The sequence below is a fragment of the Lupinus angustifolius genome, chromosome LG12 (genome assembly GCF_001865875.1).
Source record: "Lupinus angustifolius cultivar Tanjil chromosome LG12, LupAngTanjil_v1.0, whole genome shotgun sequence".
Classification (NCBI taxonomy): Eukaryota; Viridiplantae; Streptophyta; class Magnoliopsida; order Fabales; family Fabaceae; genus Lupinus; species Lupinus angustifolius.
In genome coordinates, this window is record NC_032020.1 from 18,654,118 (window position 1) to 18,669,518 (window position 15,401).

General features: G+C 34.0%; 1 protein-coding gene across 6 annotated transcripts; it reads right to left on the reverse strand.

Annotated features, from left to right (window-relative positions):
* On the reverse strand, positions 206-15,228 carry LOC109362581 (protein ALWAYS EARLY 3). 6 transcript variants are annotated; one of them, XM_019608466.1, is made up of 21 exons: positions 15,085-15,228; positions 14,204-14,322; positions 13,916-14,066; positions 13,229-13,327; positions 12,940-13,002; positions 12,113-12,190; positions 11,411-11,606; positions 10,897-11,147; positions 10,430-10,808; positions 9,828-9,905; positions 8,244-8,331; positions 8,132-8,207; positions 6,321-6,587; positions 6,043-6,221; positions 5,147-5,429; positions 4,165-4,380; positions 3,046-3,198; positions 2,787-2,930; positions 2,453-2,677; positions 1,512-1,793; positions 206-661 (listed from the first exon to the last, which is right to left on the reverse strand). In XM_019608466.1, exons 3-21 carry the CDS (start codon positions 14,045-14,047, stop codon positions 497-499), a joined length of 3,354 nt encoding a protein of 1,117 aa, XP_019464011.1. In that variant the 5' UTR covers positions 14,048-14,066; positions 14,204-14,322; positions 15,085-15,228; the 3' UTR covers positions 206-496. The 6 variants fall into 6 exon arrangements, with proteins under 6 accessions (XP_019464011.1, XP_019464007.1, XP_019464008.1 ...); XM_019608462.1 differs by having other exon boundaries at positions 8,132-8,331; XM_019608463.1 differs by having other exon boundaries at positions 8,132-8,331; positions 14,169-14,322.

Genomic DNA, 15,401 nt, shown 5'->3' on the forward strand with positions numbered 1-15,401 from the left:
AAAAAAACAATTACACAACAGTGGTTATTTATTCAACACAACTACAGAAAAATGCTGCAAATACTGAAAATCATGAAAAATGTTGGACCTACAAAAAGAAGAATGTTCAAGAGAGAGCGAATTATAGCAAGACATACATGGTTCTCTATCTGAAACTTGAGATGGGGAAATTTCAAGATTGCAGTAACAATATGGGAACATACCATAAATAAAATATTTAGCATTTTAACATGCCAACATCTTACACAAAATGCTGGTGCAGAATGACATGTTAGCTTACTATTATTCAATCTTTAAAAAATATGTACACCTGAAAAGAGAATTGACACAGTATAATCTTCCCAGTTCCTCTGGCTACACTAGTAGTATAAACAGACAATGTTTTCCAATTGAGGTAAATATCTCATATCAATCTCCATGAACTCGTGTTACAGTGAGGTGACACACTAATATTATTATTCCAGATTTACAGACAACAGATGAGAAAGAGTCCACACTATGTAGGTACTAGTGCCAATATCTGATTTCTTATGATACTCATGCATTTCTGTATTTCGCCATATATTGGAAGATTCTTTGAACAAAATGGCTGCAAACTGGCGACGGCGGAATCTAGTACCTGAGCAACATCAGCTGGGGGGAATTGTCGTTCTGTACACTTCTGCATTTTGTTTTATCAAAGATGGATCAGGGTGCAGGTTAAGAATCTTGAATAGAACAACTGTTTGAACTATATATTTCCTAATATTGAATTTCTCAATATTTAAAGCTCACTTATGCATAGTGGCCTAGGCGAATTGACAGTTTAAAAGATAGCTTATGAACTAACGTCATAGAGAATTAAGAATTCTAATTTGTTTCAATCCTGGAAATCAAAAGCGTGTTTATAGAAAAACAAATTTTTCCAACAAGAATAAAGTCAATAAGTGTTGTCGAGTTTTAGCAAAAAAATAAAATGTAGCAAGAATAGTTATAGACTTGCACATTAAAGAACGCAGCAGAAGTTTAAAAGTTAAAGCATTCTATAGAAGATATTAAGCAAATTCAAAGTTTCAAGAAAAAATAATATCAATGCCCAGTATTTTCTTAAAAAAATGCACATGGAAATTAAAAATAAGAAATGGAATTAAACACGAGTTGGCATGCAACAGTTCAGCATGAGTAAATGTTTGGCTTAAAGGTCCTGGCCTCCCCTCCGCTAACTATCCAAGCTAATCTCATTGGCTTAAAAAGTTACAGGCTATATAGTATGGGTTCAAAAATGGCAACAACATATTTAGGGAGAAGTAAATTATGAGATTGTCACAATAACACTGCTTGATTTTAAAAAAAATGTTTTTTCACAATTGCACAAGATTGTCCAGAGTAACACAGAACCGGTTTGAGGTTATCACAGTTAGATCTAGTTGAACTACAAAAGTACAAATGAATAAGCAACAGAAAATAGTGATGTTAGATCAACCATAAATATTCTTGTAGTATACAGCAAAGTCAGTAGCAATAAGATTTACCTGAATCATGATTAGTGTAGCTAGACAATGAGAGATGAGTTCTGAGGGAATGTTCATTTCATTTTGGTCGGATGATCTGTTAAGCTCATCTTCCTGTAGATGACAGCTTGCCAACGGATTTAAAGTGCTGGCAATAAGTTGATCCTGAGAAGCCTGTGTGACATGAATAGAATTCACAGGAAAAGCAGTAGGGTCATCCACTGAAAGCTGATTATTGATAAAATTTATGGCGTCCTCAATTCTTTCAACCTTACTTTCTGTCTTTCTTAAAAATGACATTGCCTGCAATGGTATTTTTTGAGAAACTGTAGTCAAAGTAGACAACTAGATTTTCAACCAGAAATTTGCAGGGGAATCATGAGGAAAGATCATGTTAATAATTTATTTAAGTTGTGAGTACTACTCATGAAGGAAGACATGAAGAAAATCAGATCGTATAGTTGAAACTTTTACTGACTTTCCTTCAGTTGGTAACTTTCTGTAAATACTTATGCTCAAATTATTGAATTGCTCTTACCCAAATGAAAGTTACCCTGTACATCATGATCTCTCCTTAATATTTTTCCTCTTTCAGCCAACTAAAACAAACCTACCCTAAAAGGAGAGATATTTGATCTCAATAGATGCCTAGATGGTAGCCCAACTGTTGAGTGCAGTGTATGCAGGTCATGTCACACATAAAAAATGAAAATAGCACAAGTTCCTAATATTTGATATGAACCATAAATATTACACTATGCGTAAAAAGGGCGGCCCAGTGTACGAGGCTCCCACCAAGCAGAGGTTGTTTCCAAGATTTGAACCTATGACGTCTTGGTCACTAAGCAACAACCTACACTATGCATATAGTAACTGAAATTTAGCATTTTATGTTCTTTAAGTTTTTAATGTATGCATATAGCATTTGCTAATTAGTGTCAAAGAGAGCAGCATCTCTATACCTTTGTAGCTTGTATAACCATCATTTGGGCTTTTCTTCTAGAACTTTCAACAATTTCAGATAAATGATCATGAGATATAGATTCCTGGTTGATACAAGCTGAACAATTGATTGAGCTAGCCTGACCACCAGGATCATCAGGATTAGTCACAGGCTTTAATGACAAAACTGAGGAGCTCCCTTGATATGTGTTGCGTTGTCTCAAGAAAAACAAGGCAGAAGAAACCTGCAGAATTGAAATCAGCTCATGTAAATATGTAATCATAAACTATTGGAACAGGAAGGTGTAAAGATGGATAACATTAGATTAAGTCTGCTGAGTCGTCCATAAAAACCTGTTCATTCGCTTCAGTTAATTGCTTTAGTACTGAAGCATAATTTCTCTTGAAAGGCTCAGTATCCTTCGCTGGGTTGCTTCCAAATTTCTGACTTTCTGATACCCCATCATTCATGTGCTTCAGTTCAGACAAGACACGCTCCTAAAAGTTAAAATTATCAGCTCAAAAATCACTTTAGAAACATGATATTTTAAAGGCAGATAGTTTTTTTAACTATAACAAACAACAGGAGGAAAAAAAGATGGTTAGGCAGTACCTTCTTGTCAAGAGCACGAGCCAACTCTGAAATAGCTAATATGTCAGTTTCTTTTGGATGGACATGTTCCAGGATGAAAGGTTGAGAACTTAATGCTAGTTGGGTATTAGCAGTCTCAACTTTTGCTTGTGATTTAGAGCCTGAAGAAATCCCCTAAAAATATTTTTAAAAAAACTACTCAGGGATCCATCAGGATAAAAACAGTTTGAATCCATTAATGCTTCAACCTTAAAGAAACACTATGAAAAGAAAAGTCATTTAAATCAAATGAAAAATTAAGTGATTATGTTTCAAAGTGGGGTTAACTCAGATATCTGTTCTCTAAGAATTATGAAAGCTAGAAAAAAATATCCTGCTCCTCTATAAAGTAAGAAGAAGTTGGTTCTGATTGTGCAAAATACTGAGAAGAACTAAAACAAAAAATGACTCATTTATCAAGGAGAAGGTCTAGGACTAACCGTGTCTGAATCGTATCACCTCCAAATATTCAAATAATTAATTGGGCTATAAATAAGCAATCCAAGATAGATGTAACCATATATTGGCATTTACAGGACTGAAACAAGACCCTTCTCTCCAGAATCAGTATTCTACTATAGCATGTTTCTTAAGTATAGCATCCACTGATCCACCCAAAGACATACGAATTTAGATATACCAATCCTTCCATCAGCCTAGACCCCAGAGTAATCATAGTCTAACTCCTCTATGCTTGTGTGCTGGGATTTGTCAATTTAAGTTCTATTATGATAAACCAGTAGTCCTATTCTGTTTACTACTTATGTTTTATGCTTTCATAGGTTGATGAACAAAAAGTTAAAAAAGGAGCTATTAAGTCCATTGGAGTTACTCCGGATATATAAGCAAGAATAAAAGAAGCCACAGAAATTAAATTCCAAAAATTTAGAACAGTTATTTTATTTTTAAAAAGAAAATCACTTAGAGAGAGAATGAGAACACAGTCTTTAGTAAGTATGTACTGATGATAAGTATTAAGCAATAATTTTTTCAAGTTAGTAAATACTGATAAAGCTTTATAGTTACACCTTGAAGAATTTGAAGCAATCAAATCATCACCACAGAACAGATTTTAAATTCCTTCTCAAAATAACTCTTTACCTGTTTTGAGAAAGCACTGCTCCCATGCATAGTGGGGGAAATATGAAGACCTTTAACAGTATCTGAATTTTCACTAGGGGACAATATTGTGTGCTCAACAACCTTTCCTTGCTTCAGTTTACCAAGGTTCTCATCTATTCTAGCAGAAGCGACATTATGTTGTATCAGAGATGTAGGCAGATTTTCAAATGGATACAAAGGCATGCAGTCGATATCCTGAAATATGAAAATGTCAGTGTCACATTATGCAATTGTAAGATAAAAACTACCTGATAGATCATACTGAGAGGAAATTAATGGGAAAACATAATGTGAAGTACGATGTGAGGAGCAATGCAGATATTCAAAACAAATTGTCAAATAAACTGTTTTCTAAATCTCTGTAGTGTGACTAACAATCTCTATTATGGAATTTTACTTCATTTGTTGCAAGGATAACAGGACCAGATCATACGATTATATCAACGATTGTGAGACTAACTTAAGATCCTATGATATATAACAAAGACACAACACAAATAGCGTAAAACACATTAATATAAGATTCGCATGAAAAACAAAAATATTAAATTAAAATTGAAGTTCCAAAAGTCAGCACTAGTCATTGTACACAAAATAAAATACTACCATTTATCTCATTATTGTGGTATACCACCTGTAAAAAATAGTAGAAATGTTTTTCAGGATGAAGGTAGAAGTATTTAGTGGTGCCCAAGGAATAATCAACATGATACATGTTTGATTCCGTTATGGTGGTTACATTAAGGCTTAGTTGTTGTTGCCCCATTAAATAAGTGTCGCTCTTAGGCATCGAACCATTGACCTTTTGGTCTTTATAGGGATCTAGCGGAACCTTACACCACTAGACCAATGCCTTGTTGGTAGTAGCGAAAACATTGTGTACACAATAATAACAACAACAATAACAAAAGGTGACCCAATGCATGAGGCTTCCACCATTGTCCTAAGAGAAAAAATATACCATAACAAATTCGACCCCGAGTTCAGGCTGATCAAACTGAACCCGATACCTATAATGGTCAACAGTTAGTATGCTTCCATCATGAATCTCTCTTGTCTTGGGATGAATAGCAATAACACGCTGCCCAACAATTAAAGGCTGGGCCAAATCAGTAGGAAGACCATCATTGGTACCAGAAAGAACTTCAGCATAATGTGATCTAACAGATTCCCGGTATTGATTAAGTTTATCTTTTTCTTCTATCAAAAATTGCTCTGAAAATCTCCGTGGTCTTCCAAGAGAACTGCATAGGAATAGCAAATATATGATGTACGTTGTCAAGGACCAACTCAACCCATAAGCATAAATTGTTAGGTGGAGCACATTAATGGTTGTGTATCACCATGCCCCCTCATAGAAGACTCTTTAGGAATCTGGTATACAGTGACGCAGGCCAGGGTGACCTGCCTATGCCATGGTCACCACTAGCAATTTCTCCCCTTAATTTTAATAAAATATCCTTTTTATGTATTAGTATTTAGTAGTGCTTTTATTAGAAGTTAAAGGAGTCTTAGTAATATTTCTTTCTTTCATGTCTATCTCCATTTTTACATCTATGATGTTTAAACTTTAAAGTAGTTTATACTATATTATGTGAATTATTATTAGATTTGTTCATATAATATGTATGCACTAGTAAAAAAATTGTGTATAATTCGCATGGTCTTTAGTCTTGGCACCCCTTAGCATTAAATGTTCGCTTTCCCCTGCTGGTATGCAAAGACTGAACTGATGGCCACTTGGTCATAAAGACTATAATAACATGTCAATGATCAACTCAACCCATAAGTTAAAGTCATCAAGTGGAAGCATATGTCTGATAGATTTAAAAATTAAAAATGTTTCAAATCAAATACCTTCTAATGACTCCCCACTCAATGCGTGTCAATCTTGGAACATGACCCAATCCAACATGGTCCAAGTACTCCATGAACTCTCTCTTTGAAAACCACGGATAATCAATTGCACTATAAAACCACTCAAAAGTGCACCATCTCCGTGTACGTTGTGAAGACAGGCAATTGGAAAGCTTTCCCTGTGGTAACCCAAAATAAAAAATTAAAACTCATATCTCTGATAACCTATGATTGAAAATTCCATTAATGCCACTGAAAATAAGGGACATGTAGTTAACCTTTTGACTAGAAGATCCACTCTGGAGTGATTCAGCGGAATTATTATGTTGTACCATTGGTTTTGGTTTTTCCATCTTTCTTCTAGACTTTCCTTTGTTCGCTAGACTAACTTGGTTAGTAGATGAAACCTTTATGGGGGGTAAAAATGAATCATCCCCTTTCCCTTTGTCATTCATACTTGAAGACAACTTTCCTGGGAATTTGACCATTTTCAGTTGTCTTGACCGCTTACCTTTAACCATGGATTTCTTCATATCATCAGTAGCCTATATGAAGAAGATGATATTAGGACAAAATAAAATAAAATACGACAAAGAAGATTCTAAATGCCAAAATCAAAATGTAAGCAACTAGAATAAGTTTTATGTAGAATGCATCATGTAAAATATAATGGACAAAAAATATGTAATAAAACCATTAATGGGTCTTCTCCTAACAGCTTAAACTTTTCAGTGAGGACTTATCAAATGTCTTATATCTAATATGCCCTCTTATGAAAATATCCTAAAAGATTAAGCTTCTAGGTGAATGCTAATTACTGATTTTATTACAACTCCAGCAATACATAAGTATAGAAGTTTTACTGTTTAGAGCAAATAAAAGAAAGGCGAGAAAACCAACTCTACAGATGTCTTGTGAAAAGATAAAAGAAAAGAGAAATAAGGTTCTAGTACTGAATATATATTTCTGATCTTATTGAAATGAAAAAAACTGAATTATACAATGAACAAGCTTATCCCTTTAAATAGAGGGAAAGCAAAACAGAAAACAAACTAGCTTAACAAACTAGTAACTGCATTAAGCAGTTACTGAACATAACAGACTAACAACCATTTCTGCATGTGACAATTGATAATTTGCATGTGACAAATATGTCAATTGTTGCAGCAGAAAGGAATAACAAAAACAAGCTTATCTAACTCTTATTCTCTAATATGTGTTAAGCAGTTAAGCCGCAATAGAAAAACAAAAAAAAAAAAATCAATGAGCTTCTGAAATACAGGTTGCAACGTTCAGTTGTAAATGCCTTTTAGAAGAAAATCCAGTTTCAAATTAGCTACTGCAAAATCCACAGCTGAACTATTTTTTCTTGTCTACCACTATTAAGTGCAAAAACATTTAATGAAAAGTCACTCACATTAGTTGTAAACATTATCACACTTTCACTAAATATCACAGATAAGATGAGGAAAATATTTGTCATCAACTAAGATTGGCTAGTATTTGTAGCACAAACACAAATTGCTAGCGCATAAGAACATGGCGTATTAAATTGGCTACAACACACATTAGATCCTTATTTTGAACTTTATTTTCAAACTGTGCCCTTATTAACATCAAATTTTAATAATGATCTTTAAATTTCAAATGTTATCAATTGATCCGATTTCAAATATTATCAATTGATCCGATTTCAAATGGAACTCACATTCAAGACATAAGTCTACTCAAATGTTAAAAATGCTCTCATTCCAGACATAAGTCTACTCAAATTTCAAATGCAATAATGCAATTTTCTATCCAAAGTCTAGCAGATCTGTCTAAAGTAAAAACCAATTTTTTATTAAAAAATAAAAAAATTAATTCAAAAAATAAAATTCCCAAAGAAGCAAATAACATATCACTCTTTCTATCAAAAAAGAAAAAGAATACTAATCTGTTCGAAACCACTTAGAAAAGAACCAGTATGTGTTTCAATGTTCTGTAAAAAAGTACTTCTAACTTGCATACAAAAGAAATATGAGAGAGAAGATACAGAGAAACAGAAAACCATATTGCAACTGAATGCCGGAAAATAACCAGTTCTTACCATCAAGGTAAAAGAATTTTGTTTCCTTTTCCCGACTCCTGCATTAAGCTGGTATGCTCCCTCGGAATCAGGAGCACCAGCTATACTATCAGAAAAAGCCTTGCCAATTGAAGCAGTGCTTTCAATCTTTGGTACAATATGTTTTTTCATTTCATATTCATCAATATCATGGCTTCCTTCCTTAAAGTGTGCAGATGACTCTGAGACACAAAAAAACAGTACATGAAAAGATTTAGACAATCATAAAGTATGATTAAAAATCATCAAAGAAATATATATCTTTTATAAGGGGCGGAGGGCAAGTTGTAAAAGATACTACGTGAAGCATGACTGTTTTAAATCAATGTTGGGGAGTAAATCCCCCGTTGTCTGTCTCATTCTCCTAGATATAGTTTAAATATCAGTTGGGTTACTCCTCTCATTGTAAATTGGTTTTGAGATGAAACTTTAACATGTTATCAGAGACAGAGCACAACTCTCTGATTCTCTTGACCCAAAAGATGTCCTTTAGTAATGGGTCAAAGGTAACCATTCGCTTCTGTGGAAGGGACATGTTAGGAAGTAATTCCTAAATCTCCTGCCTCATTCACCTAGGCATGGATTAAGTATCTATTTAGCTACTCCTCTCATTCCCAATTGATTTTGAGATGGAACCTTAACAATTACCATAAGATAAAATATGCGTACCAAGCTATGAAGTATAATATTCTTCAGTAGATTAAAAGGTAAGCTCAGTTGATGAAAAGAAGTTCTTTTAAGGTAGGAGAATATTTGGGGTAAAGACAACAATCATGTTCAATTGCAATGGTGAGATAGTTGGTTCAAAGAATAACTAGTGGGATGAGGAGGACAAGTTACAGTTAAACTAAAAGGTTTTGAAGATTCTTCATTGGAGATAGATGAGAGATCATCAATATTAGTAGAAATCTGATATAGAAGTCTTTTCAGCATTCAGATCGCCATCTCATTCTGGGCTAGTAAGCTAATTGGGAAGAAGTTGTTAGTCTTTTATTTATGAAAAAAGCAAGGCGCCTATACCAGACGTTCTTACAAAGTTACAGTATCTTTATTGCAACACTATTCGAAGCTAATATTTAATGAGTTTGTGCTAGAGGATGGGTGGGACAGAGTATGATTTGGTCCTTTACAACACAGGGCACCAAAAAGTTGAAAGAAAGGAAAAAGGAAATATAGAAAATTAAATAACCTGCTTAACATGAAAAAAATTGTTCAATGCTGATGCATAGAATAGTGCATCCCAGCAGAGGAAGCAACCATGACCACAGAACCAAGGATAGGGCTGTGAACAGAATCCTATTGTGTGACAAAGGTACTGGCAAAAAGATGTCTATAAAAATACAAGCCTTCCACTCCAAGTAATCATAATTGCATATTATTATGCACATCTAGAACTAATAATTTCAGAAGGTATAGATAATGTGTCTCTCAAATAGAAGATTTGGATTGTTAAGGTGGAGAGTGCTTTTAAGCTTACCAAATATAAAATTCAAATGCCCTCGAAAGATGAAAGTTACATGGTAGACTATATATTTCCAGCCTGGTGTGATACTATCAAACCATCTATGTAGGTGTTAGTCCTTGCAAGTAGATTATAGAGTTGACCCCACGAAACAGGATAAGGAATAGTTTAAATGATATTCTAAGATTAAGATGTTCAAAAACTTAGACGTCTTACCAGTGTTAGGGTTTGTTTCAGGCATCATCAAAGATAGATCAGCCAAAGTTTTCAAAGCATCAAAAGCAGAACCTTCATCTACAAAGAAAAAAAATGGGATGGATGTATTAAAAATAATTAACAACTACATTTCAAATTGGAATAACTGGACAAACTTGAAGCCCAGGAGAATGGAAAAGAGTAAAAGATGTTATCAAACAAGAATATTATCAGACAAATTAAAAGATGTGAATGTATAATATAAGATTAGAAGAAAAAACTATAACAACAATCCAAGAGGCACACAAGAATTAGAATATCTTGCTTAAATGGTGCATCCTTCTACTAATTTAGGAAGAAAGGCTACATATTCTGGAGTGTGAAGTCCTCCTTTCAGTAAGAAATACAGCATTGCTCTGCTTAATGACTCAAACACCTTATACCAAGTTTCCTGATTTACATTCTTCATATGGCAGAGTGGTACCAGTGTACCACCTTTGTTTAATAGGACAGATAAGCTAAGCACCAAATTTCAATTAAATTATAAATACAAAGCTCTATAAACATAGCAGTTAAGAAATCTAATTTATCAAGAAGGAGAATCAAAAGAAATTACTAAATACCTTTCTCAATCAGTAGCTTTTTACTTCTCTTCCTGGAACCCTTATAAGAGGACCTAGTTTTTTTTGCATCAGTAAAATCAGTGTCAAAATGGGATTTGAAAAAACCCAGATTTTTACCATCATCTGTCCCACTGGAGGCTTCCTTTATGTCATCCAAATCCCTGTTTAATTTTTCCTCTGGTTCTAAATTCTTATTGTAGTGTTTTAATCTCTTTTTATGATTCCTTCCTCTTCCAGTATTGTCTATACTGCTCCAATGAGTTGTTTCTCTAGAATTATATCCATTATCACCTTCTGTGCTACCTAAACTCAACTCAGAACTACCCTTATCCAGGTCAGAACTGCAAAACTTGGATACAGCTATTTCTGATCTAGCATGCTGAAAACAATAAGTACCTACAATAAGTTTTCCACTTAAATAAATAACAGAAAAAGAAAGCTGAAGTTGTTAAGAAGTAATTTATTGCCTTCTTTCCGCTTTTCTGACCAGGTGATGCCACTGTTTTCTTGTTTGGCGATCCAGAAATAGTTGAAGAGCCACCCCTTTGTGAAGCCTCTGTCAATGCTAATGCAATCTTATGAGCAAAATCATTACTGTCAACCATTTGTTTGTTGCGCTGCCTAGCAGATGAAAGAATCTTCTCTCCATTATCTTTACCAATAGAATGTGAAATAGGGACACGGGGAGTCCTTTTCCGAACAGCATGAGGCTTAATTCCTGAAACAATATCACAAACAAAAAAAGGCAAGATCATACATAGATTTTATTTAGCAAACGAAATCCCTTCTAAATATAAAAGAAAATACTAAAATATCTTCAAAGATAAGAAGCGTGACATGTCCCCAATACGAAGAAAAAATATCCAAACCTCCTCAATCTTAAAGTAACAAATAATGAGTGAAAAAACAAAACAAATGCAATGGTAAATGACAGAATGGACGCAAAATAATGTTCACACGTATTATTAAACATTAACTTACCAGGCTGCCTCTTCTTCAATAATGACAGGCAACCATCACCAGATGCAATGGAATGTGACTGTGAATGATCAGAAAAGTGTTCATCTAATTCATCTGGTGCTTTATTGTCATTTAGATGCTTTCCCTGCAAACGTTTTTTTGACTTTTTAGATATTTCTGCATCTTCATTGCTTTCTTTTCCGCTGTAACTCCCTCCCTGCCAATCAAAATGACTCATGATCATTGGTCACCAAGTGGCTGCTTTATTGTCTTTCTAAGTTCACCTAAACTAAAAATAACCAGAGATTCCTTTTAAATCAATAACATTATGTTCATGCATTTTTTAGTTGAACCAATAGAGATCAAGACATGTAGTGAGTTAAATTGAATGGCAAAAGTCTTGCATTGAAAAGGTAATGTATCATTTAAATAAACACTCTTCAGAAAAACTACTTTTGAATAAATGAAGTTTCTGCTGTTAAATTCTGAGTTAATAAAGTTTCTCTCACTTTTGTTTAATTTTCAGAGAAAATTGCTCTTTTTAAGTCAGCTGTTTTGAATACAAAACAAGCTAGTCCAAACACACACACAAGTCACAACAAGTAGAGAGAATATTCAATATCACAGCTACAGCAGAATAGCACAGCCACAAGAATGATAAAAAACAGGAATACTGATGTAAACGTCCAGTCAAACTTGCCAAAAGTTTAAATTCATTCTTACCAGTACACTATAATGGTCTGTCATCATTGCTATCAGTCCAACAGCAGAAGCAGTGCCCTCTGGAAGAGATAAGTATGCCTAAAATCCACACCATTGTAACCATTAACCAAATGTGCCAGGATCCTCACATCTTACTCTTAACATGAAAGGGTCATGGTATGAAAGAGAAAGACACACAAGGAGATATTTTGTTAAGGAGCGGGGGAATATTCAGATCCTAACCAAATGCCATAAACTAGTGAAGCTTCATTAAAAATTGTGACATAAATGTAATACTTTTTTGTGTTCATAAAGCCATAAACTCCAAGACCGGTGAGAGAAGGCAGAAATAACAAGCTTGGGGATATACGTATAGGGTAACAATGATTAGTCACAATTGCAATCCGTCCTGGTCCACGAGTTGGGAGAAAAGATCATCAAAAAATTAATCTTATATTAGCTGCTCAAATATTTAAAACAGATATTATATAAAGCATAGAGCACATTATTTAGGAAGACATTTTCCCTTCTCTCTTTTCTGTCTCCTTTTTTGTTCTTGATGTAGAAATTTAGAGAAAAAATAAAGTCACTTGTTCAAAACAGAAATGACGGGTGGAAATTTTTTTTCCCATTTGTATAGGAAAATATACAGAGACAACAACAGAAGTATTTAAAGATAGAATAAATACTTAATATTACAAGGCACACCTTGGGTATACATCTATATGTGAATGTTTAGGACATGCATTTTAGAATGCTTTTCTGTGTGAATAGTGATGACATGTGGTGTATGCATTTCAGAAATATCAGTAAATTAAACTGGGTGTGCAAGCTTTTGCTACACTTACCCTGTTCATAGTGTACAGGGCTTCTACCATTTCCATAGATCGATTACGTACTGCAAGAGCAACCTGCGAACATGGGTAAAGTGTCACTGAAGGACAATATGTTCAGTGATTACATTGCACAGGGAAATTCTAGAGCATCACAGTTGGTAGATTCACAAAAAGGATTTTAAGCAATGGTATTTGCTAGATATATAGCCCTCTAAGTATAATTGAGAAAAGCCTGAAGGTGAGAATTGGTTTTTAACCTTCATTCAACCAAAGCACCTCATGACTGAAAAATATAACTAACCTTCTTCCAATCTTTCCCATATTTACGATAAGATTCATAGAAACGCCCAAGCTCCCCCTTATTCCATTGTGGCCCTAACATGTCAGCTAATTTTCTCTTCTGCATGTCATTGAAATTTGAAGAAAAAAGGAAATAAAATTATAATGCATTATAATATTGTTTTAAAAAAATATTTAACATCTAATTTGAAATTGAATAAAAAAATTATTATAATCCTGTTCCCCAGAGTGGTAGGCAACAATATGATCTGGGAAGCAAAAAGAATTGAAAACAAAGGGAGAATTTCTTTCCCTAATTTTAACTACTGCAAAACAACAAGCCTTTATCCCATTAGGTGAGGTTGGCAACATGGATCGAACAACACCATAATGCTCTATCATAAATCATGTTCATTGACAAAACATTGATCTTTCTTAATCATTTTGCCTATGGTTTTTCTTCCTCTAGGAATTGGACTAGCCTCCATTTTATCTATTCTCCTTACGGGGGCTTCTACCAGTCTTTTCCACATATGTCCACACCACCTAAGGCACGACTGTATCATCTTTTCTACAATAGGAGCTACTCAATTTTCTCCCTGATGCATTCATCTATAATCCTATATTGTCTAGTGTGTCCCTGATCTTAACTAACTATATATATATAGGAAAATAATTTATTTGCAATAAAGTAAACAAATAAACTCACCTTCTGAGTACCAGGACTTGCCTTCTGCTTATTCTTGGTAGCATTTTCTTCACTTTTATCTTTACCAGATGCAGCTTCATGGATATTAGAAAACCTCTTATTTACAGTTCTAGATTTCCTAGAAGGAGGCATGATTAATTTCCTTGATTTTCTGAAAATTAACAGAAAGACAGGGGAGTTGGAACAACCAAATTTTCAAAACAAAAATAAGACCTAACATGTAAATACAGTTCCAACTTCCGACCACACACACACATAGATGGGCTGGCAGTAAATAAAGTTCCATACTTTAGAATCTAAAGTTTGTTGTAGATAACAAACGCCTGAAATGGCATATCCTTTCCTTCTAAAAAACAAAGAGCATGAGGAATCATATATTCAAAACCCAGGTGATGGCGTGATGCATCCTTCAAATGAAAAGAAAAAGGCCTAAAGTCTGGTAATGAATAAGCTAGCATATTTTACAATGAGGTAGTGGGTATTAACATAAAATAAGTGTGTTTCTATTGAATAAATATATGCAGGTTTTACAGCTAAAACAATAATGTTTATCAATAATATCAGATACCACATATTAAAAACAGCAATTTCAAGCTATTAATGCGAACTTAAGTCAGTTAAGTGTCACTATGACTACAAAATGCAAAACAGTTGTGTGTGCCTATAGATCAAATGGTGTCACAATGTACAAGGTGAAGAAATTGAAAGCAAATTGGAATCTTAATTCTCAACTAGATGGGTTAATTATAAGGAAGCGTGAAGTGCGTGCGACTGTGATGATCAACAAAGGATGATAGGTTCATATTGAACCAAAATTGCTTATTTTCGAAGGTTGTTATAAATATAAAAAAATAGTGTAAAAGTAATGGAGGAGTTTGAAAGTGTGGTAAAGTTTGTGACTCGTTTCATCGATTTTATCATGAAGTAATAGAAGAGATATATGCATGATTAAATTTGAATTAAGTGACAGTAATAAGATAAAGGAAGCGAAGAAATTCAAATTGCAGTATCAAAATTGAGGTTTGATCCGTGTTAGATGAGAATTGAATTGAAATCAGGAATGGAATGAATATAAGAAAATAGAAAAACCCTATGAAGTTGTGGTTCCCAAAAAAGAAAGAAAATTGAGTGAATAAAATAGATGAAGCAATGAATTATATGGAGCTAACCGATGAATCTGAAAAGAGAATAAGATTAAAGTGAAGAAGATGGATCGAGTCAAATTGTGAGAAGATGATGATGATGATGATGGTGGTGGTGGTGGTATTGGTTAATGGTGTTTATGAGTGTGGTTGTGTTGTGTTGTTGGTGACTAGTACAACAAATGAAATCGGGGGCATAACCGCGAAACTTTAAAATATTCCCCACACTTTCTTACTTTTTTTTAACCTCATATTTCTCCCGAAATCGAAACTCCGATTTGAGATCTAATGAAGTCTTACATCGTTATATCACACATTTTATACACTCATGTAAGACTTATATA